The sequence below is a fragment of the Lytechinus pictus genome, chromosome 10 (assembly GCF_037042905.1).
Source record: "Lytechinus pictus isolate F3 Inbred chromosome 10, Lp3.0, whole genome shotgun sequence".
Classification (NCBI taxonomy): Eukaryota; Metazoa; Echinodermata; class Echinoidea; order Temnopleuroida; family Toxopneustidae; genus Lytechinus; species Lytechinus pictus.
In genome coordinates, this window is record NC_087254.1 from 18188932 (window position 1) to 18213592 (window position 24661).

Here is a 24661-nt window from a genome sequence, read left to right on the forward strand (position 1 = left end):
CCAAGCAATAATAATAGTCACTGTCCCACAAGCTTATCTGTGTTGGCAATCTTCAGTGTAATGATTTTTCAGTTTAGATTTTAACATTTCACAAAGTGTACCAGATCTAGATCTTTAATAATATGGTGACAATAGATCTTGATATTAAAGACTTTCTCATAAAATTATTTTCCTTGCAACTACAATCAATATTAACTCCAGTCCAGGCTGTGAATATATTTAGTAGTATACAAGTTTAGTGTTTGTGTTGGAAGCACAACTTAACTTGATTTCCCTTAACAAAATCCTAATCTAAATTTTTAAAAATTTGTGTAAACTAAACACCAAATTTACTTCAAATCTAATGCTGAAGTAAAAATGGGCCCAACAGCAACATCAAAATGTCTCCTGCACCAAACTTGAAATTCCCCAATCTACTCTATATAGAGCAATCAACCCATCTCTACAGAACCTCTAAACAATACTATAATATGACCAACATTTGGGTAGAAGATATCAACTGTGAAGTGAATGGTTTTAACCGCAGTATTAGGGTAGGATTACTATAATCATTCATCCCAGGGGATTATCAGTGAAATACTACACGACAACATTTTCTTTACAGCAGTATATTCTTTCCCTTATTAATATGCTGCTCAAATTCACATATTAATCTGTAGGCCAGAGAGGATAAAGAAAAATATAAATCAACAGAAAATATTGGTTGTTTTATTTTCATTAAATGAAATGTAATTAATTCATTGATTTCTCAACTAAAGTTCAGAGTTTATCAAACTAGGATGAATCACAAGATGCAGGTTATATATAATGCATGATCGCTAGCAGTGCAGTTAGATTATATCCAAATTAAACCCAGTCTGATTCTTGTGTTATTCACCCGACAAGGGGATGTGTGGCAGGCATGACTGACACTAACTCTTATATTTCTATTGATAAAAACAAATTCTTAAATGAGAAGTATATTCTATCTGTAACATGGAATACAATACAATACAATGAAACAAGAGACATGAAATACACATAGATCGGCATTAAAATTTCTATATATTACAATCAACATAATCATTACATAAATGCAGACATCTACATTTCTTCACGTAGAAATAAAAAATTTGAATTTCATTCCTATAATACAGGTCCTTTAATTACAGTAGCTGAACAATATACATTTATATGATATACTATTGTCCAAGGAAATATATACAATAAACCACATAACACCAATTAAAGCTCACGTCTTTGATGGAGAGAAGATACAGAGCTACAGAATTTCATATAAGTTTGATTTCAATTAAAACACATTGAATAAGGATACAATACTTGTCTTAACTTTGAGATTTTATAGCCTTCCAGACAATCTCCATCTCCAAAGAGAGAAGGTGGCTTACTGCTTAAGTAGTTTTTAAGGTGAAGGGAGGCGTTTCACAAAGATTTAAGTGTGACTTAAAATCACACTTAAATTCTCAGCTTTGTGCAGTATATAACACATCATCACTTCAGTGGTCAGACCAAGCTACTGACTATTGTCAGATGATGTGTAAAATATTACATGCATTTTGACACTTGAACCTGACTTTAAGTCACACTTTAATCTTTGAGAAACACCCCAAGCTGTCTAAAGTGGGAGGGGGGGGGGTATGCAGGAGAACTATTGTTTTGCAACCCTGCACTGTATAAGTAGCCAAAGCTTTGATGCGAGGGAGGGTTAAATGTGGGTCTGTGCCTTGAGGTTACACCCACCCCATACACAATCTAGTGCACGTGTGAATGCATTAGAATAAAGACAATATAAATACTCTGATAAGTACAATCTTATTGTACACTTTAAATTACCTGAATAAGATTTAGATGTTGATTAGAATAAAAGGAAAGAATATATAGTGTGGAACCTATAGTGCAAACATGGTGTTGTCCGTTTCATTCAATTGCATCTGTCTGTTTTGTTGTGTGGATGCCGGAGCTGTCACGTTGCTATGGCTGCCAATGTTGGCTGTTGGGAGTGTGGCACCCACTTGAGCCCTGTCCTGCAAAAACTTGTCAAACTCTGTGAAAGAAAAGAAATAAATTAAATGCCATGCAATGCCTCTGCTTTCTTACTCATCCTACAGATAGTAAAGATAGTCATACCAATAAGAATTACTTGTGCTAGGGCAAGGTCACTGTACTTAAACCAATGTTGTTTAGATACAGGCAGACAAACAAAGAACAAGACAGAGAGAGAAAGATAGAAAACCTGAGGTTGAAACAGACAGATAGAGCCAGACAGTAAGAGAGATAGTGAGCAGGAGAGAGAGACAAACAGACAGATAGAAAAAGAGGGGTGATGTGAGAAACAAGAGGGGGGGGGGGAGGTTAGTACAAGACAAAACACAGCAAATGAAAATAATGAATATTGGACAACAGGCATTGAGAATGGCAGAAACAAAGAGAGGTAAAGGTACATACATTAACAGGAAGGTAGGATCAATATGAAGTACAAAGGAACAACAAGACCATTACTTACAAAGAGTTACAATTGATCTAATCAATCACAGATATAGAAAGTCAGCGACACCGTCATCTAGAAATAATTTTGACATAGGCCTATATAGGCACGCATGCATCATTGTCCCTGTGACAATTTAGTGCCTTCTATCTTTGTAAATTATGATGTGTATTGTGATTGATCTCCATAGCTGAGATTGATTCATTTTGAAATCGATCACAACTCTTAGTAAGACTGGGGCCCCATAAGACATGCAGAGCACCAAGACGCATGCTAAATCACATCCAGATAGCTTGAACCATCTTACCTTCACCCTTTACACCTCCAATGAAAGAGAAAGATACGAAGAAAGAAAGAATGAAAGAATGAAATGGAAAAAAATCTTTAAATGAAACACAAATCAAGAGCACAAAGATTGAGAGTTAGCGGGGAACATAGATAGATTCTCAACTGCACACAGTCAAAATGCTTGCCTTCACCAATGCCGGATGAGAGATATATTACTACACACCTTAACTTCTAAAATTGTCAAATAGTGACCTCTCTCACCTTTGTCCTTTGACCTCATGACCCTAAACTCTAATCACATCATTGCGCTCCCAATATAGATTCATGAACCAAGTTTGAAAATAAATATAATACTAGTAATTAAAGCTGGATTTATATAGCGCTTTTTGCCTGAGGATACAAAGCGCTGCTGTTATTATCCCGGCTTTAGCTCGAGCTACCATCACTGGTGCCCAGTGCATTCAAGGAAATCATCCTGCCAGATACCCATTCACCTAACCTGGGTCGAGTGCAGCACAGTGTGGATAAATTTCTTGCTGAAATAAAGCATGCCATGGCTAGGATGTGAACCCACGACCCTCTGTTTGAAAGGCGAGAGTCAGAACCACTAGTCCACAAGGCGTCAATCCCTTAAACGGTTATTCACTAATCGCAAGAGCAAAATATTTTAAAAGAAAACTAGGGGAACTTATCCAGAGAGAGTGAAGAGAGAACAAGAGTGAGGGAGAGAAAAAAAGCCTGAAATCAAGCAACGTTTGAAGAATGACATCTATGTTTTTTACCCTTTAATACCAAAGTGTTAAGAGGCTTCAATAACAATTTATCAGAGAACAGGAAAAAAGAGGGAAACACAAACAAATAAACATACTCAAACATGTTGGTGTATACAAAGTAAAACTGGATGAAATATTGACTGTGTGCAATTGAGAATTATGCCTCTGCTAATGAGATCAGGAGGCTGTTTCATAAATAGTTATGACTGGTAACTTTACCATAATGCCAGCTACCATGGTAACATGACTCGGCAGCCAATCACAATCAAGGTTTCCATGGTAATTACAATAACAGCAGTTTTCATAGTTATCATTCTTTATAGAATAGGTTTCTAAAATATATTAGATCTATATCTAATGAAAATAAGTAAAATCTCTCAGCAGTCAACTCACCTGTACTACTAATACCAGCATCACCACCATCTGAGTTAGTATTGGCTGCTGCATACGAATCCTGTGCCTTACTCTGAGAACAATGAAAATCAAATTTTATTCAGGAATTGTAAATAGCTACACACACAAAACACACTGGTATGGGAGGCTGTCACACCTTCAATGACAATGCTTATGATAGTCCTTCCTTGCAATTGTGCATGTGCAATGTTGATTTTACTTTTTTTTGCATGATTTTTTAAAATTACTTAAGATACATGTATTTGTTTCACTATACTATCTAATATTTTATTTATTATATAACATATTATTATATAACATAATATATTTTCAATGACTTTCAATCACTTATGAATGCAGAAAAAATAATTCAAGCAAAAATATATCAATATTATGCAAAAAGTGAGTTCCCAATAATCAAAATGCAATGTTTTTTTTTAATGAACATCATTTGAGCAAAATTATTTAGCTGGATGTCCAACACTATCTAACAAATTAGATTATAATGGTGACGAATATACAATGGCAAAGAATAAAGATGGTGATATACTGATAATGGTGGAGATGATAATGAAGATGATGATGATGACGAAGACGATGATGATGTTGATGATGGTGATGATGATGATGATAATGATGATGATACCAATTATGAATGATGATAATGATGATGATGATTATGATGAAGATGATGATGATTATGATGAAAATGATGATACTGATGATGAATGATGAAGAAGATGATGATGATGATGGGGATGATGATGATGATGATGTTGTTGATGATGAAAATGATGATGATGTTGTTGATGATGAAAATGATGATGACTATGATGAAAATGATATTGATGATGAAGATGATTATGATGATGATGATGCTGCTGCTGATGATGATGTGGATAATGATGATACAGATAATGATAATTTCATAAAAATGATTGAAGGTGATGATGTAATGATAATGGTGTAAAGATGAGGATGGGAATGGTGATGATGATGGTGATGATGACGATGATAACGATTATGAATGATGATAATGAGGGATGATGATTTGGTAATGATGATAACGATGATGATAATGATGATAATGTTGATGAGGAAATACATGTTCTTACCAAATCACTAGCTGTAAGCCATTGCTCCATCTCATCCACTCCTCCTCCTCCTCTCGATGCTGTGGCTGGTTGCTAATAAAACAAATCAATATAACAGTGTATTTACTCAAAGGCTAGGGAAATGAAAAGGAAGAGAGTGAGACCACCTCTAAGCCAAAGAAATTCCTATTTTCCCTGTTCTAAAGACCGTCAATTTCGTTTTTTTCTCATTCAAGTGCCCTAGTTGGCGCAGCACAGTGGCATTCAATGTGTTCATTGGACAGCCAAAGCTCTGCACAGCGATTAGGAGACTGCTGATTGGTTCATCGCACAGAAACGTCATGACCAATTTCATGCATATTAATGCAACGCTCCAAAACACGGACTTTGCGCCCTTCCAGAGCATTGCATTTTTAGCAATCATTGATCCGAGAGCAGTTCCAGAGACCCCCATTTTAAGACAAAAGTTTAGTTCCATAGCCCCCTATTTTGTTTTTCATGCGGCACATAGGTATCATGTTATAATTTGAGTACCCCCCCCGGCATCTAACATGGTGGAGAACAATCAATAAATAAATGGCCTGACAGAATGAAACATCACATGGAATGAAGCGGTCTTTGAAACCCAGGGTTGATGTCAGTGGCAAACCCTTGCGGATCAATGTCCACATGTTGATGGAACAAACAAAAGGTCTAAAGTAAGGTTAGAATCACAAACAAGAAACGCAAAACAAAACACTAACAAAAAACACACTTTTGAGGAAAGTGTTCAATTATGTTCTATTTTCAAGACCAGCAACCATGTATGACAGACTGGTGAGTAATACTGCTTTCATTATTTCACCCTAAAATAGTCCGGATAAGAAAAGAGCAGAGCCGGCAATAAAAATTATTTTCTGAATTTTCTAAATTTAGTACGCACTATTTTCTTTAACCATACAGGGAGGATTATCGTTCAGTAAACAGGCAGTGTAAACTACATTTTTGACCTCAAAGAAAAAAACAATGGAAACAACACTGCCTTCATAGAATGAGTTCACATTTTTTCACAAAAAACATAGAATTCTATTAATACACAAATTAAACAGCATTCTCACACTAATCAAGCAGAATCAAAACACAATCCTCAAAGAAAATATTGTCAATCCACGCAGTAAAATCAGTAGTTTTATATTAACATTATTCTATGTAAATACAGGAAACATTTATTAACTCTAGTCTGAACATGCAGATTTCTATTTAAAATGTTATACATATACGGGTCACACAAACATACAGAAATGGGTTCTATGTCAACAGTACAAACAAATGTTGACACATGAATATTAGAATTATCAGACTAACATTACAAACTCAAAATATTAAGTTTTATCTACTCTCTTATCCCCCTTTTAAATATTATATGCACTTAAAGAGCATATTCTATATAGCGATTGTGAAGTGTTTAATGTATATTTTATTGGATAAATTAATGCCAAATGTATTATTACAGCAGCAAACTCCTATTTGTGGTTTTAACAAATCTCTTTTATTCCATGACAATATGTATTCTTTTCTGCCTAACAATTTAAAATCACATGCTGCAAAGAAAACTTGCAGTGTTTCATAGACATTTCCAGTTAAGTTGAAAGAGTGTGATACAGAAGTGCGCTTTAGGGTGTATAGTATGTTTACAAAAAAAAATATATCTTTTAACAAAAGCTTTGAGTCTCATAATTTCATTTTGATTAAGTTTCTGTGCTAAGTGTTTTATATGTGTACAGGTACAGATAATTCTATAAACATTGCATTCATACCAACCATACCAACCCTTGGTAATGTGACAAGAAACTAGAGGGATCCAATCCAAATGTATTTGGATGCATATATTCCATCTATGAGGCATTTGATTACTGACCGTTGAACACAAATGCCAATTTTTACAACAAAATAGAAAACTTTGTTTTAAAATGCTCCTTACACACACATTATTAATTCTTCCAAATATTCTTACCTCTCCTTTGACTACAGCATCATACTGAACGCATGAATAAGATAAGATGATATGTTTATGGGTAAAAATATGACCTTAACTGACAAAAATTCTCAATTGGGGTGATAATACAAAGGAATTGTCATTCTGGTTTATGAGCAAGCTAGTAAGATCCACTAGCTTGGGTGGTTTCTATTAAAGTAAAGGATGCAAAAGAAGGGATTAAACCCATACTCACTGCTGGAAAAGGGAATAGTAGTCAAATATTGCCTGCCTAGAGGATGAACATAACATTTCATTTCCCCAGATGGAGTTTTATTTTTCCAAAGGGAATAAATTTTGCCCAAATTGCACAGCGCTGAGGAAAAATATTGTCCAGAGAGATGAAATGTTATTTACTAAACAGATAGATCAGGCCTTCAAGATTCACCATCAGAGGCTGCATTGGTTTAATGATCCCTCTCTAATCTATCTCATTATAGAAAAATACAACTAGCCCACGCATCATCCATATACACTAGTGCATAAATCAAACAAACATCCTGATTACGCAGCTTTAAAGTGGCGAATCGCCTCAGGAAATATAACAGCATTATACATGTATTCACTGCAGCTCTGGTCCCGTGATGATTTTTTTGACCGATCACTAATTCGGATCTGTATAACCTATGTAATATAAGCTATTATTAAACGTATCAGATATCTGGGCAGGGCAACTTTAATACATTGTTGCCTGCTTAAGACTGTGATCAAGTAGTCGGTCAATAAGTTTCCACTTGTTTACCACAGACAAATTTATTGCCCGCTAAGGAAAGTCTATGAGAAAATGCATGGAAATGTAGCTCGGGCAATAAGGCAGAGAGCTAGCATCCGCGTATTCTACGCGATTTTGTATGCCTCCTTGAATCACGCAGTGCTACACGTCACAAGGTTAATCAAATTGAAACAACGCTGGATACTGTGTCCCCAGGCCAGGGACGCGTCATTTCAATTACGTCACAATGGTAGAGTTCAGAGCCCCAGTCTGCTCAACATGACAACAAGAGTGTCGCTAAGGCGAGCACATAATACGCCCGCCTGTAAAGTGGAAAATGGAGATATCGTTCAAGCAAGAAAAGTGGAAGGTGGCGACTTCACCTTTGACTGTCTGACCTCAATATCAATAGAATTCCTGAGATCTATGCTAATATCATACAAACCAGATTATATGAGCCTGAAGGTTAAGTTAAACTGAAGTTATCGCATTTACAAGGACTGCAGCAGGGTAAGGTGAAAACGTATCACTGTGACCTTGACATTTTGACCTCAAAATCAATAGGCTTCCTGGGATCCATGCTAGTATCATACACACCAAATTATATGAGCCTAGGTTATAAAGTTAAACTGAAGTTATCACGTTTACAAGGACTGCAGAAGGTTACGATGAAAATATGTCACTGTGACCTTGACCTTTGACCTTTTGACCTCAAAATCAAGAGGCTTCCTGGGATCCATGCTAGTATCATACACACCAAATTATATGAGCCTAGGTTAAGTTAAACTGAAGTTATCGCGTAACTTACAAGGACTGCAGAAGGTTACGATGAAAATACGTCACTGTGACCTTGACCTTTGACCTCAAAATCAAGAGGCTTCCTGGGATCCATGCTAGTATCATACATACCAAATTATATGAGCCTAGGTTAAGTTAAACTGAAGTTATTGCGTAACTTACCAGGACTGCAGAAGGTTACGATGAAAATATGTCACTGTGACCGTGACCTTTGGACCTCAAAATCAATAGGCTTCCTGGGATCCATGCTAGTATCATACACACCAAATTATATGAGCCTAGGTTAAGTTAAACTGAAGTTATCACGTTTACAATATTTAATATTAACTGGTAAAAGAGGGATTAGAAAGTAATACTCACTGCTGGAGGTAGGGATCTGTTTTGCACATATCCTGCCAATGCTCCACCTGCTTGGTCTAGGTTTGTATTGTCTTGATACGTGCTGCCCCTGCAATCAAACACACGGGACATGTAGCATCATAGACGATAAAAACAATTCATATCAGGGCATTTTGAAAGACTGCATGCTGGAATGCTATATGTAGCTCTACACACAGGATACATGACGTAAAAAAAGCCCTAAAAGTAAAACCAGAGCCATAAGTTGGTGACCGCACATGACACACCTCCAGTTTAAACAATTTTATGGAGTCTTTTGGAGGAATCCTACCAAGTAAGTACCAAGAAACTCCAGTCATCTCAACTGCTAAAATTATTATCGTTTCTCATGAATAGCCTAGTAAAGAAGTTTAAATTATGGAAACATTGATATGATTCACGCAATGTGAGAAAGGATTTTGAAATATAAGTTCAATTGCACAAATAAGACCAATTTGTATGTTGCAGAGCCCTACGGTTGGTTAATGTAATGCACAATGGTCTTACAATATCCCCAAGGTTAATTTGTACATGTTACATTAACAAAAGTGTAACAGGAGAAGATGAACTATACTGGAAACAACAAATTCCAACCTGGCTATCATAAATATAATGAAATATATAATTACAGTCTTTGTTTTTCAATAAAGGGGAGAGGAAGAAAGGGAGGGGATAGGAGAAAAGTAATAACATTATCATGTTAAGCAGGGCCCGCTAGAACAGTGTTCGGAACTGATGTGACTACCCTGGGTAAAATATGACATTATCATTATTATCATTATCAAAGTAGAGGAGGGGAGGGTGAAGGAGGTAACTTACGATCTGATGCTGTCCTGGTATGTTGTTCCTCTGCTTTGTGCAAACATATCAAAATCATCTTCAGGTGGTGGTGGATTCACTGAGGTTGGTACATTACTGATCTGACCTAGTGTATTACTTACACTTCCTTCAGTCATTGCTAATAGAACAACGGGAAAAATAAGAAGCCTTATCAGTTAAAAGTGAGCATTTTGTCCATCTATGACAATATGAAATATCCTATGTTTAAATGAATTACCCAATTACCCTACTTTATTTATATCTCAAATTGTTGGTACATTGTTTCTTTGATATTTCTGAGATGAAAATTTGTTTGGACTATATCATTTTCAACAGAGGTGTTCTTAGAAATTCCCTTATTGGCAAAAATATCTGCCCATTATATTCCCTTCGTAGCATCGGCTACAAATATAAACTCTGTGATTGGCAAGACTTTAATGTATTGTAATTAACATTCAATTAAAAAAACTGATGCAGTAGCTTAGTAAACCAAGTTTTTCCAATATTTATTGCAATAATATAGTTTCCATACCAATGAAGTTTTCACCACATTACGATCCAAGATCAATGAGGTTGTGCCGTCTCTAGGACTAGGAAAATTTTGAGGAAATATTTTAATCTCCAAAATTTGCAACAAACCAACCAACCACCCTTTCCAACAGTACACTAAATCTCATATTCCCCCTTCAAACTTTGTTTTGCTGGAGAGTATAATATCATGTGACAAGCAATTAACCAATCATGCTTCAGTATCTGTAGTAGCATTCTATTATACACTTACAGAGACCAGCTAGTTGATGAGTGAGAGCACCGGATGCTGGCGAGACTTCAGGGTATGGTAGGCCATCGTATGAAGGTAATCCACCTGTTGATGCTGGTGGAGGGTATCCTACACCCCCACCCATTAATGGTGCTCCCATTGGTGGTGCTCCCATTGGTGGTGCCCCCGTTGATGCTGGTGGAGGGTAACCAACTCCCCCTCCCATCGGTGGTGCCCCCGTTGAAGCTGGTGGAGGGTATCCTACGCCCCCACCCATTGGTGGTGCCCCTGTTGATGCTGGTGGAGGGTATCCTACGCCCCCACCCATTGGTGGTGCCCCCGTTGATGCGGGTGGAGGGTAGGATGGAACAGGAGCCGGCTCATCCATTCCAAGATCAATTAACGTTCCTATGTTATTCTCTCCTTGCACAGGAGGTTGTGACTGAAATAAAAATAAAAAACAGGGCATCATTTCATAAGGTTGTTTGTAAGTCATGCTCGACATTACAATCAGCCAAGAATTGATATACCACATATTTTTCCTGCGTTCACTTCTATTTCCTATCACCCCAATCAAATTTCTGAAAATCTACTTTTCCACTCAAGTGCTTTTCTATTAGATTGGATTCATCTTTACCTAGTATCAAAATGAATTAGAATCCGAGTTCAAACCCAAGAACTGTAAAAGCATGTGTCACTATGACTAGATTTATGGCAAAATCAAGATTATATCCTAACCTCTAAAGTAATCAAATCAAGACTTCTGTGACCTTTGACTTTTGACCTCATGAACCCCAAATCTAGTATAAATCATTTTTCACATATAATCATACATGAGCCAAGTTAATCATTTCATCCCTCAAACATTCATGTGGTTTATATTAATGAGAGCATGACATTTTCATTGTATATTATGACCTCTGTGTCCCTTGACCTTGATACCCTAAAAAGTCTGTGCATATTTGACCAAGTTTGAAATTATCCCTAGCGGTAATATTTATTGTGAGAAAAAATATGGGATGGACAAATCAAAATAAAAGTGCCACCAGCAACCACCTACAATAAACAAAGGCTTTAAAACAAATATTTTAAAAAAAATGATCAGAACCTTGAAGCTCACAAACTCACAGCAAGAGGAGGAAGAGGAACAACAGGAGGCATAGAAGAAACAGTAGACGGGGGTTGAGATGGTTGGTTGGTCTGTGCTTGGGATTGACGGTACCGTTCATAACGGTCATAACGTACAAACATGTTGTTAAGGTCATCATTCACTCTAAGTAACTCTCCTAAAAATAAATAGAGAACAGAAAAAAGGAGCTATTACCAAATACAAGCTCATGTACACTCTTGGCCATCAAACACAAAACAACCTATGAGACTAATTATTGTTTTTCACTGGTTTGAAAAGGTGAGATTCCTAGCTTCTATTAAAGTTAGATAAAACTTGTCTTGGTTTAGAGAATGAAAACACTTGCAATACTGCTGATAATGTCAGAGTTTAACAGATTGATTTATCTTTTTAGAACAAGACATTGAGTTTCAATGAGTAAGGTCATTCAAGCATGCAGTCCTGGATATTAATCATAATTTTCTGCTTTTATTAAAGCCAACTTATCGTCAGGGTAAACTCGCATCTTTAATGACCTACCTGTGACTTCTTCATGAGTGACCTCGGATAAGAGTTGAACGACCCTCTTTTGCATTGTACGACAAGTCTGGTTCAGTTCCTATACAAAAGATGAATGAATGTAAAGAGTTAGACTGAGAACCTGAAAAAAAAAAATTTATATAAATATTAAAACAATTTAAGATTTGCTTTGAAGCAAGTTAAAGAATGTAGCTAATCATAGCAGTCAGACCGCAGGTCCCTATGCTAATGAGCAAAAAGGCCAGATTCATCCAAATCATCTCGTGGCTGAATCCTCCTCCTTGCAAAATCTTGTGATTCGTGAGATTTTCTTTCTCTAAGAATTTACCTGTTTTAACCTCAAGTTAAATGAAATATTATTGCACCATCAGATAGAGTAAAAGTTACTCTTTCATATTGGTCATTTATTTTGTATACAATATTTTGTTAAATAAGTGAATTTCTGGCCTGAAAATGTGCCTCAAAACTGAATTTTCTTCCTCTGTTTTCTTTTGCAAATTGTGCAAAACTTTTTATTTTGAGCCTCAATAATATCTATATCACCATAAAGCTGAACTTCTGTACTTTCTCACAATGCCACTCTTGATATGCGGCACCTTTTAATCGGGTCAAGATCACACTTTTCCCACCAAGGTACAAGACAAGATTTCTGAAATTTTGTACTTGCATGAATTCCAGAGTTCTGATTGGCTGGATAAGGTTCACAGAACAACAGGCGCGGGGTATTTAAGGAGATTACCACATGGGAAGTGTGACCTTCCCACGAACCCAGGCACTGGAATCATTGGAATTTGCCATTGTGTGGTCTTTTTGACCAATCAGAGTGCAGTATTCTTGTTTTCAAGCTGCTTTATGTACTTGACAAATGAAAAGTGTGATCTTGACCCGATTAAACCAATTCTTATTTTGAAACCTATATCATTTCAAAGCATACATATTCAGCTTTATCATGATATAAAAATAATTTGGGCTCAAACAAAAATAAAGTGTGAAAATAGCAGCTTTTGTCAGGTGAAAATATTTATTTTGTAGCATATTTTAGATCAAAATTTTTACCTATATTACAAAATCTTTGAATAAATCCAAACACATGACCTGAAAGAATGATTCTTCTTCTTTACAATGGTACCAAATTCATGAAATTCGATGCACAATTAGAGCAGCAATGACCGAATGAAAAGAGGTGTTTTGGTCCGCATCAAGCTCATTAAATATGCAAAACATCTCAAGTCATGAATATCACTTGGATGAAAGAAGCCACTTTCTTGGGACCTGCAGTCTGACTGATAGGCACTGAAATGGGCTACGTAAAAGATACAATTGACAAAAACAATAAATTCAATGTGAATTTTTTTTTCATTAATAGTGAAGTTGGAATTGCTTTCCGACAATGTTTTGCAAAAGATTTGGCATCTAAACACCCAATTGAGGGATGCAATATTAACAAAAATACATGAAGAAATCCATGAGTCTGATTTGCACAATGCAATATAACAAAATAAATAACAATTTTTTAGCAAATTAGCACAACAAAGTGGCATCCTTCACAGGTGTCTTAATTTCTAAGCAAACTCTTGCATCAATCAGACACTTCCCATCTGGATAGTGTTTCATCAACTTCTCTGTCCAACAAGTGGTCAGATCTGACAGCTTTCCTTGATTTTGACTGGCTGAGTATTCTTGTTACTATGATAACTGTCGGATAAAACAGGACTTGTCGGACGTTTTATCTGACAAGTCGTGAAACACTCCCCTGAAATTAGGAAGGGGGGGGGAATGAAAATAACCCTTTCCCACCAGGGTAAGATACTAGCCAGTGCTACATCATTGAGATGAACGGATGGCAATGAGGAGTAGACCAACTGCTTTTACACCAAGTGACATTACCCCCCCCCTCCCGTAATCTTGTTGATACAGACAAGGGGCCCATTTCATAAAGGACTTGCAACTGTTGTAACTTTGCCATTATGGCAACTACCATGGTAACATGGCTCAGCAGCCAATCACAATCAAGGTTTCCATGGTAGTTGCCATAATGGCAAAGTTACAACAGTTGCAAGTCTTTTATGAAACGGGCACCTGGAGTAATTGTAGATCATCTGGATTCTCTTGTCCTGGTTGCATTTCGGTCAACATCTCAGACATGACCCTGACATTACCAAGGACCAGGTCTAGTTCTCTCCTTAGCTTGGTCATGTGGTCTGGTGTAAAGGTTGCAGGTCCCTGCTGCTGCTGCACAGAGGGTGCTTGGACAGGTACAGGGCCAGGAACGGGCTGTGTTGGCTGAAATTAGAATAGATGTAGAGGATCTAAACTGATGTTCCGGTAGGAAGCATTTATAGTGTCTATTGGTTTTTACTCTCTCCAGTTGATCAGAGGGTCATTAGTTCAATTTCCAGTCATAATTTGACATCTCAATATCATCAGGTTTGATTTATATCTCTTTTAGAAAAGATTTTTGAAAAAAAAATCATTAAATAACAGAAATTGCACACTTGGCCTTCTGTGTAACTTTGTCTGGAGTGAGGTAATCAAATTGCAACAATAGTGATTCTGCAGAATTGCCTTTCAAAACGTCCCTTTGAAAGATGCTGTACCATATAAAGCCTGAAAATCCTGAAATAGGAAGTTATCAGAGCCTCAAATCAGGCAAAAGCAGAAGACGTCCATCTCTGATTTTCATGACCCCCCCAAAAAAAAAATTATTAAACGCAAATCCAATTTGAACAGAATGTCTTTGAAAACCTTGTTTCTAGGGTTCAGAATAGATTGTACCTGTCTGGTTGGAGCTGGTATGTTCATAGCAGGGTCTATCTCTGGTGTAACTCTCTGTGGTGTCCTGATAGGGGAGAGTGCATCAAGGTCTGTTGCTGGGAATTCAATTGACTTGCTCTTCAGTTCTTCATACACCTTGACAACACCAAGCAAGGTTGGGTCATTCTTGAAGGCATCCGCCCATGACTGAATTAAACTTAGGATCTTCTCCTGAAATATAAATCACAATAAAGTATATCAAAGGGGTGTGTCTCAAGGGTTATTCCACAGGCACGTAAGTGAAACTGACTCCAGGGGGGTGTTTCACAAAGATTTAAGTATGACATAGAGTTGGACTTAAATGCCTAGTTGCGTGCAATATAGAAGGCAAGACAGCCAGATCATGCCAAGAGGATGTGCACTACTGCATATTAATCAAGAAGATGCGTGTTACACATCATATACGCATTGGCATTTTGATAGTGTGGCTCTCAGTCATACTTAAATCTTTGTGAAACAACCCCCAGACCATCGTTCAGTTGGAAGTTGATTTTCTTGGTGCAACTGTAGCGTAAAGTCAGACTAAAAGTCATGCTTACAATAAAGTGCTAATACACATGATTTGAAAACATATTAAATGTAATTCAATTGATTAACATGCATAATTAAACATGTGGCATGAGGTTATGTGCCATACACAGCTGAGAATTTCTAAGAGCAATTTCTACACTATCCTTTTAGAAAGATTAGGTTCAGGACAAAATGGTTACAAACAAATGACATCATACTTCAAGGTTACATTATTGAATGAAAATTGTTAGCAAAATATTAATAGAGCCAAATAAAACACTGTAGAATGGACCATGAAACCATTATTGCAGCGAAGTAACAAAATGAGTTTCCTCTTCGGGAAAGATTAATTGAATTCCCACCTAAAATTATTGAATATAAACTAGATATATTATGTAACATCTGACCCTGAGGTAACCTCTTTATGGAAATCAAAACAATTACACCCCAGTATCATCTGTTTCTTCTATGAAATAACACCTAGGATCCTTACTTGTACAATGGTTGGTGGATTCAAGTTGGGCTGAATAACTTTCACCAATTCCTTGCAAAATTCTTGCTTGCAGATCAGGACATGAAAGCGATGCTGACAATTCTTCACACAGGTCTCAAGAATCTAGATAAAAACAAGAACAAGCAATTAATATTACTTGATACATATTCTGATAAAGCTTGTGAAAGCTGTACACTATATCAAGATTACCTACAAGACAGGCAAAACATTATTTGTTTTATTTTGGGGGGCTACTTTTCACCACCTACTGCTTAAATCTGGAACATTGGATAAGCTTTAAACATTACAATGAATGGGGATTTTCCAGGGCAGCTGGCTCCTTTTTTACTTTCCAGGGCTCTTTTAAGCATTTTGAGGGGAATTTTTTTTTTTTTAGGGCAAAACATTATTTGTTTTATTTTGGGGGGCTACTTTTCACCACCTACTGCTTAAATCTGGAACATTGGATAAGCTTTAACATTACAATGAATGGGGATTTTCCAGGGCACGGGAGTACCCGTGTAATTTTTTCCTTGCTACAGGATATAAGATAGGTGGTCTTCATAAACAGGTTTCTGTAATACCGTACAGTATTTAATAGTACTGTTTTCAATTCAAACTGAAATTGAATACAATGAACCTGCATATGAAGACCATCTATCAAAGGGAGACAAGGTAACATATAACAGATGGTCATTATGGACGGGTTCCTGCACTTCTTGCAATGAAAATTTGAGGTTTTGCTTTATCACAAATTCTCAATTATTCGAAAATATACATAACTTAGCCCCCTCCAATTTTTTTTGTTATAATAAAAGCACATGCATCTGAAGGAAATTGTATTTTGTAACAAGTGGAATGCCTCTGGCCATCTCACCTGCATCACGCGATTCAATATAGCAGCAGTGCTGATTTTGAAAACTACTATAACTCGCACAAGATGTTCAGTGATACTTGGTTACTCTTATTTCCACGTGTTATGAACTAGACCAATACACTTATAGAGATATGATGGCAATTCAACAAATACCCCCAACGTGGCCAAAGTTCTTTGACCTTACATGACCTTTGACCTTGATCATGTGACCTGAAACTCGCACAGGATGTTCAGTGATACTTGATTAGTCTTATGTCCAAGTTTCAAGAGTCAGATCCATCAACTCTCAAAGTTATGATGGTAATTCAACAGATACCCCCAATTCGGCCAAAGTTCATTGACCTTGTGGCCAAAGTTCATTGACCTTTGACCTTGGTCATGTGACCTAAAATGTGCACAGGATGTTCAGTGATACTTGATTACTCTTATGTCTTATGTTTAAGTTTTATGAAATAGACCAACACACTTTCAAATTTATGGCTGTAATTCAACAAATACCCCAATTTGGCCAAAGTTCATTGACCCTAAATGACCTTTGACCTTGATCATGTGACCTGAAACTTGCACAGGATGTTCAGTAATACTTGATTACTATTATGTCCAAGTTACATGAATCAGATCCATAAACTTTCAAAGTTATGATGGTAATTCAACAGATACCCCCAATTCGGCCAAAGTTCATTGACCCTAAATGACCTTTAACCTTGATCATGTGACGTGAAATTCATGCAGGATGTTCAGTGATACTTGATTAACCTTATGTATAAGTTTCATGAACTAGGTCCATATATTTTCTAAGTTATGATGATATTTCAAAAACTTAACCTTAGGTTAAGATTTTGATGTTGATTCCCCCAACATGGTCTAAGTTCATTGACCCTAAATGACCTTTCTTTGACCTTGGTCATGTGACATGAAACTCAGGCAGGATGTTCAGTAATACTTGATTAACCTTATGGCCAAGTTTCATGAACTAGGTCCATATACTTTCTAAGTTATGCTGTCATTTCAAAAACTTAACCTCAGGTTAAGATTTGGTGTTGACGCCGCCGCCGTCGGAAAAGCGGCGCCTATAGTCTCACTCTGCTATGCAGGTGAGACAAAAATGTATCACATTCCAGGAAAATAGGAATTTTACAAGCTCTTTCCATTAAAAATATTTCACCTATTAAACTGAATAGCTCTGTTTTGAGATCACACTCAAATCTGAACACATCAGAATATGATATCCCCGAATGATTTCTGAGATTATAATCAACATGCGATCTCTAACAGCTGGAGGTGGAAAATATGAGTCACACATGTATGTTCTTGACTCAAAGTGTTACTTCACATAATTTCAGATCTACACAACTTAATTTGAAGATTACTTTGCTGATTCCCAACCTTGTATTGCAAATAGTGCAAGCTTAAAAAATTCTAAAGAAACAAGATCAAAGTCAAAATTGAGGAATAGAGAAAAAAAAAAAATTATCAATATTCTCACTGGTCAATTAAAACATCAGTTTTCCTTGAATAACTAAAATGAAAAGAGTAATGTTAAAGTTGGCTTACCGTCAAACTAAAGATAACTTCCTTCCACTTTTTATTCCCAAATAATCTCTTCTTCAGGGCTTTAACAGCATCTTTGGCACTGTAAGAAACAAGAATACTACATGTAGCTTGATTTTTATCACTTTTTTCTGACAATTAAAAAGAGTATTCTCTGCTCAAGATCTTCCTAATGGCAAAGCATACTGATGTTTAATGGAGCTTTTTCTTGGCTCATCTCATTCAAGGAGACAAATACATGTACAACTAAAATCACATGAACCTTGGCTCCAGAAAATATTTGGATAAAGACAGAGGGATAGTGTCAGACCTGCCAACCTCTGGGAAAGAAAAATTATTTTCTGTGATAAAAAGAGTGTATTTTTTCCCCAAAAAAAGTGTATTTCATAATAAATGCGTGGCGCACTCGCTCGTCACGGCGCTCAAGCTTCATGCAAGCTAAAATGCGCACTGCTCTTGCAGAAAAAAAAACACATTTAAACATGTGTATAACTCACCCTGGTTTTAACAAAATGATTATAAAAAAAGTTACCTGAAATTACATTGATCTAATAACCATATTTTTGTGTAAGTTTTATGAAATAGAGACATATAGAGATGATTTTTTTAATACAAATTTACGTATTTTTTAAAGAAAAAACGTACTGCCATATTTTGGTTGCAAAAACGTACTAAATACGGCAAAAACGTACTAAATACGTCAAAAACGTACTGGTTGGCAGGTCTGTAGTGTGCTCTCATTTTTATCCAAATCCATCCTGACAAAAGGATGATTAAATTAATTGAAAGGCATATCAGCTAGGAGCATACATGTAATGCCAAAATTTCATCAAAGTCAGAAGCAAAATAGGATTTCCAGAAAAATGGCCACCGAAGTATGGATCCATACAAAATAACAATGTTGAAAATGGTATACGGACACATACTTGGTTTTGACAGATTTTTGAAGCACAGGTTCGCTCATGGTTTTTGTTTTCACCTGTGATTCAGCTTACAATTATAATCCTTTAAAATCAAATTCCATAGAAGTAAACACAAGTAAATTTAATGTCTGATAAAAAATATTGATGAAGTACATGTATATGATAAAATATATAACATAAATTTGCTGTTCTCAATTCTCAGAAAAGATGTCATATTACATGAAACCTGGTAGATTACCTCATTTGGCATTCCACACTGGTACTCCCTCCCACACCAAAAGATAATCAAGTTACAATGAAGTTAATGTATAGGGGACCATTTGACATTAGTTAAAGAGCATTAGTGGAAGGGCCGTGGTGTAGTGGTTCTGACTCTCGCCTTGTAAACAGAGGGTCGTGTATTCGAATCCCACCGCGGTCTAGCGTCCTTTGGCAAGGCGTTAATCCACACTTTGCCACTCTCGACCCAGGTGCTAAATGGGTACCCGGTAGGATGCGAAAGATATTGTATGTTTGAATTTGCCAGCGCCACAATGAGGCTGCGATGAATGCAAGGAATGCTCCCCAGGGAGTGGAAATTGTGCACTTTTCGTGCGGGATTGAAATGAATCCAATGACCGGGGTAATAATATGCTGTAACGCACTTTGAGCCATTCTGGGAAAAGCGCTTTATAAAAATTGGCTTTTATTATGGCTATTATTATTAGTTACCAGTAGGAGTGAGCTACATGTATAAAGGGGTGATTTTTTTGTTTTACTGTGCCAACAGTCTTTTTGTATTCCTTTTACCTTATCTCAACATGAAATGATAATAATTTTTGTCTCGGGTACGAGAAAAAAGTGTGCCGGGCCAAAATCCAAAATAGCCACCAAAATCCAAAAAAGAGTTTTGGCCACAACTTCTTTATTTGGTGGTCTTTTTCTCTGGTTTTGGTGTCTATTTGGTGGCCCGGCACACTTTTTTCTCGGACCCGAGACAAAAAATATTGTCATTTCATGTTGAGATACATTACAAGGAATATATAAAAACTGTTTGCATATTAAATTGACAAAAAAAGTATTTTTGACCCATGTATAGCCCACTCCTATCACCAGGCAAAAATACTATGACAGTTTAGATGTAATGTCAGTTTGAGCTACCATGATGAAACATCAGTTACCAATAGTAATACTCCATAATATTGATATATCGATATTCCCAACTTATCACACCCAAGTGCAGATTATGCATAGTTCAACACATGTATGTCACATATATCAGCCAGGATTACCAAGGAGAATCTTTGACCAATAAACCATGGCACAAAAAAAATGTTCACACCACTTTTACACAAATATTTGATTTTTTTCAATGTGAATTCATGATAGACATTCACTTCATGAAATTATGACACCCCTTCCCATTTTTTTTTTTACATCTACAGCTGTAAACATCTGTTTTTATCTGTACAAAAATCCAGTCCAATGTGATTTCTTCAAACATTATAATGGACATGTGTAACATTTAGCAGAAAACTCTAGATATATATGGCTGAATATACATAATTAAATATTTCATATTGGCCAGATAAAAAAAAACATGATATGCCGATATATCATTACCAATTGTCAATTAATTTTCACATCATTCATGTCCAAGTCTTTATGTTTCTATTAAAGTGTTTAAAACGTTTGATTTTGAATGCTTTTTAATATATGTTAACAGGCAGTCATGGATAAACGGTGGGGAGGGGGAAAATTGTTTCCAAACTTGAAATATCCTTCTTCAAATAGTTTACTTACCCTTCTTCTGTTTCATTGATGATATCCGTTATCTCCATGATAAGCCCCCAGTCTTCTGATGCCTGGCTTTCATTGGTTGCCCTCTCTACACATATCAAAACAAAATAAAATGATAACAGACTATCATCACTCAATAGTCAATACACTGCATTGTATCATACTGGCACAAGTTATGACAATTTTTCACCATTCTTCAAATTTCACTAGCAAGATTTAAAAGAATACTTGAATAGACTTTTAAGTTAGATAAATTGTGCACTTAGATCACACTAAAGAAATACGGCCGTTTTGTTTGGTACAAACAATCCTCAAAATAAAAAAAGATGTCTAACTTAACTACTACTTACTTGATTTATATTCCCCCAAAATGAAACCTATTGTGTAATTATGATGCCTATTTGCCATTAATTTGTATTTCGATCTTAATTAGAGTCTTACTCGTCTGTTCGTGCTAAGATAATTTATGCCAATGAATTCATGAATGGAATTCGTCATCCATCGCGCATGGGCCGCACTGTGCTTTAATCAAACCAGAAAATTATGACGCGTTTAACGAAAAATAAACCTTGCTTTCATTAACAATATTAATATCATGACCATAGAACATTATTCAATCGAAAAATTTTTAGCAATAATTTGCATATGATAATCATTAATATGAATTTAGAGTTTGATGTGAAACATTTGCATTTCGTTTCAATTTTTAATGACGGACATCACATCACGATTGACGTGAGTGAGTGCACTTACATGTACATCCTAAAAAAAATTATCATGTCAGGATCGATTCTCGAACATTGTCAATATGCATAATTTCCTCTTCTCACAATAACATCACCATATAATACCATTTTACATGACAAAACAGAGAAAATTACGTTTGATATTTGAAGCTTGATTGTGCCCAACTTTGAGCTCCGAATTCATGAAAGGAAAATATCTCATACATTATCAATCACGCATGTGCACAGTACATGTACTTAACTTGGAGAGACATCGACGTCTAGAGATGTAATACAAGTGGAGCGCCTCTGGCAGTCTCACCTGCATTACGCAACAGCAGCACTGACTTTGAAAACTACTATAAAATAATTATTCACAAAAACACCATTCATATAATGATACAATACTACGTGGGCGCGTCGTGGTCTAGTGGTTCTGACTCTCGCCTTTCAAACAGAGGGTCGTGGGTTCGAATCCTAGCCATGGCATGTTTTCCTTTAGCAAGAAATTTATCCATAATGTGCTGCACTCGACCCAGGTGAGGTGAATGGATACCCGGCAGAAATAATTCCTTGCATGCACTGAGCGCCGGTGATGGTAGCTGGAGCTAAAGCCGGGGTAATAATAGCAAGCGCTTTGTATCCTCAGGCAAAAAGCGCTACATATAAATCCAGCTATTATTATAATTATGTTCATTGACCCTAAACTTTGAAAGTTATGACAGCAATCCAATAATTACCTCTAACATGGCCAAAGTTCATTGACCTTAATGACCTTTGACCTTAATCATGTGACCTGAAACTCGTACAGGATGTTTAGTGATACTTGATTAATCTTATGTCCAAGTTTTATGAACTAGACCAATACAATTTCAGAGTTATGATGGTAATTCAACAAATACCTCCAACTTGGACAAGGTTCATTGACCCTAAATGACCTTTGACCTTGGTTATGTGACTTGGAACTCAGGCAGGATGTTCAGTAATATTTGATTACCCTTATGGCTATATAGGTCAATATAATTTCTAAGTTATGATGACATTTCAAAAACTAAACCTTAGGTTAAGATTTTGATATTGACTCCCCCAACATGGTCTAAGTTCATTGACCCTAAATGACCTTTGACCTTGGTCATGTGACGAGAAACTCAGGCAGGATGTTAAGTAATACTTGATTAATCTTGTGTCCAAGTTTCATGAACTAGGTCCTTATACTTTCGAAGTTATGCTGTCATTTCAATATCTTAAAGGACAAGTCCACCCAAACAAAAAGTTGATTTGAAAAAAAGGAGAAAAATCCAATGTCAAGCAAAACACTGTGAAAATTTCATCAAAATCGGATGTAAAATAAGAAAGTAATGATATATTAAAAGTTTTGCTTAATTTTACAAAACAGTTATATGCACACATCCTGGTCGGTATGCAAATTGGCAGACTGATGACTTCACCCACTCACTATTTCTTTTGCATTTTATTATGTGAAATATGAAATATTCTAATTTTCTCCTCCTTGTCAAGTGAAACAAAGATTTATTTCTCCCTGAACATGTGGAATTACCATTATTTCAACATTTTATGGTTAAGTTAAGTTGGTCCTTATTGTCAAATCTGTAAAAATTGAAATATTGTATTATTCAAACAATAAAAACAAAAGAAATAGTGAGTGAGGGACATCATCGACTCTCTTGTGCATTTAACTGTTTTGTGAAAAATAAACAAAACTTAAAAATGTCATAACTTTCTTATTTTACATCCTATTTCGATGAAATTTGCAGTATTATGTTTGTTTGATTTTCATCTATCGATTCAAATCAATAATTTTCAGGAGTGGACTTGACCTTTAACCTTTCGTTAAGATTAATGTTGACGCCGCTGTCAGCAAAGCGGCGCCTATAGACAAAAATAATGACAGTAGGGTCAATCCATGTCGAATCAACCAATTGATGCTTGTCACCCGACCCTCTTCGATTTTCTTTAAACTCGCACAAATGTTGCCCCAAGTGTCTGACGGAAAAATCTGAAATATTTTGCCCCAAGGTCAAATGGTTGCTAAGATACGGCCTCCCATAGCAACCAATGCGCACTAAAAGAATTTATTTCAAATAAAATTGCCTATTTTTGATTGACTACTGCAGCAAAGTTTGATTGGTTACAGTCTTCATTTTAAGTAAATTGGAAGAACTTTTGGGTCTAAACATGCAGAGTATATAGCGCGGACCTGTCGACCGGATTTGGCACACGAGGTCACCGAAAATGGTGTTAAGCGTCCAGGTCAATGTTTTCAGAAGCATGTTTGGAGGCTCATAAATCCGAAATTCAATTAGCTTCGAACCAAATATTATGCACATTTATGGACTTTCATATACTCAACAGAATTACAAAGTATTGACCCAAGAGTGTCCGTCGTTTTCTTGTAGGGCGCCCTCAAAGTTGGATTTTTTTCAAAAGATGCCAAGTTCAAGGTCACTGATCACCTCCCGTCCCATCGAGGAGGGGGACCAATTTGTGTGTTCTGATAGACATTTACCCATATTTTCGCCCCCAGGCCAGTCAATATTGCTTTTATTAAAGGAGAATGAAACCCTTGAAACCAGCTGAATCCATATCAAAGAGAAAAATCAAAGAAACATATTGTTGAAAGTTTGAGGAAGATTGAATGAATAATAAGAAAGTTATGAGCATTTGAATATTGAGATCACTAATGCCATGTAGATCCTCCAGTTGGCAATGCGACCAAGATCTGTGAGGTCACACACGTACTACTCCCTCATTACTTTAGTACTTATTTCACTTATATTCTCACTTTTATAGAGTCTATCACAAGGTG

At 36.2% G+C, this 24661-nt stretch overlaps 1 protein-coding gene across 2 annotated transcripts; it reads right to left on the reverse strand.

Moving 5' to 3' along the window:
- LOC129269199 (TOM1-like protein 2) lies at positions 1 to 21194 on the reverse strand. Of its 2 annotated transcripts, XM_064105476.1 has the most exons (14): positions 21113 to 21194; positions 18411 to 18489; positions 15980 to 16102; positions 14938 to 15147; positions 14242 to 14445; positions 12163 to 12241; positions 11643 to 11800; positions 10536 to 10956; positions 9755 to 9893; positions 8918 to 9005; positions 7027 to 7050; positions 5055 to 5126; positions 3940 to 4012; positions 1 to 2044 (listed from the first exon to the last, which is right to left on the reverse strand). In XM_064105476.1, the coding sequence occupies exons 1-14, from the start codon at positions 21148 to 21150 to the stop codon at positions 1890 to 1892; spliced, it is 1863 nt and encodes a 620-aa protein (XP_063961546.1). In that variant the 5' UTR covers positions 21151 to 21194; the 3' UTR covers positions 1 to 1889. The 2 variants fall into 2 exon arrangements, with proteins under 2 accessions (XP_063961546.1, XP_063961547.1); XM_064105477.1 differs by lacking the exon at positions 7027 to 7050.
- Between the last annotated feature and the right edge of the window lie 3467 nt (positions 21195 to 24661).

Excerpts from the sequence above, each read along its gene's own strand:
- LOC129269199 (XM_064105476.1), bottom strand. The coding sequence starts at position 21,150 with ATGGAGATAACGGATATCATCAATGAAACAGAAGAAGG. Across the intron at positions 7,051-8,917 it reads ACAGATCCCTACCTCCAGCA|TATGATGCTGTAGTCAAAGG; the intron begins GTGAGTATTACT and ends TCATGCGTTCAG. Across the intron at positions 2,045-3,939 it reads TGCTGGTATTAGTAGTACAG|AGTTTGACAAGTTTTTGCAG; the intron begins GTGAGTTGACTG and ends TTTCTTTCACAG.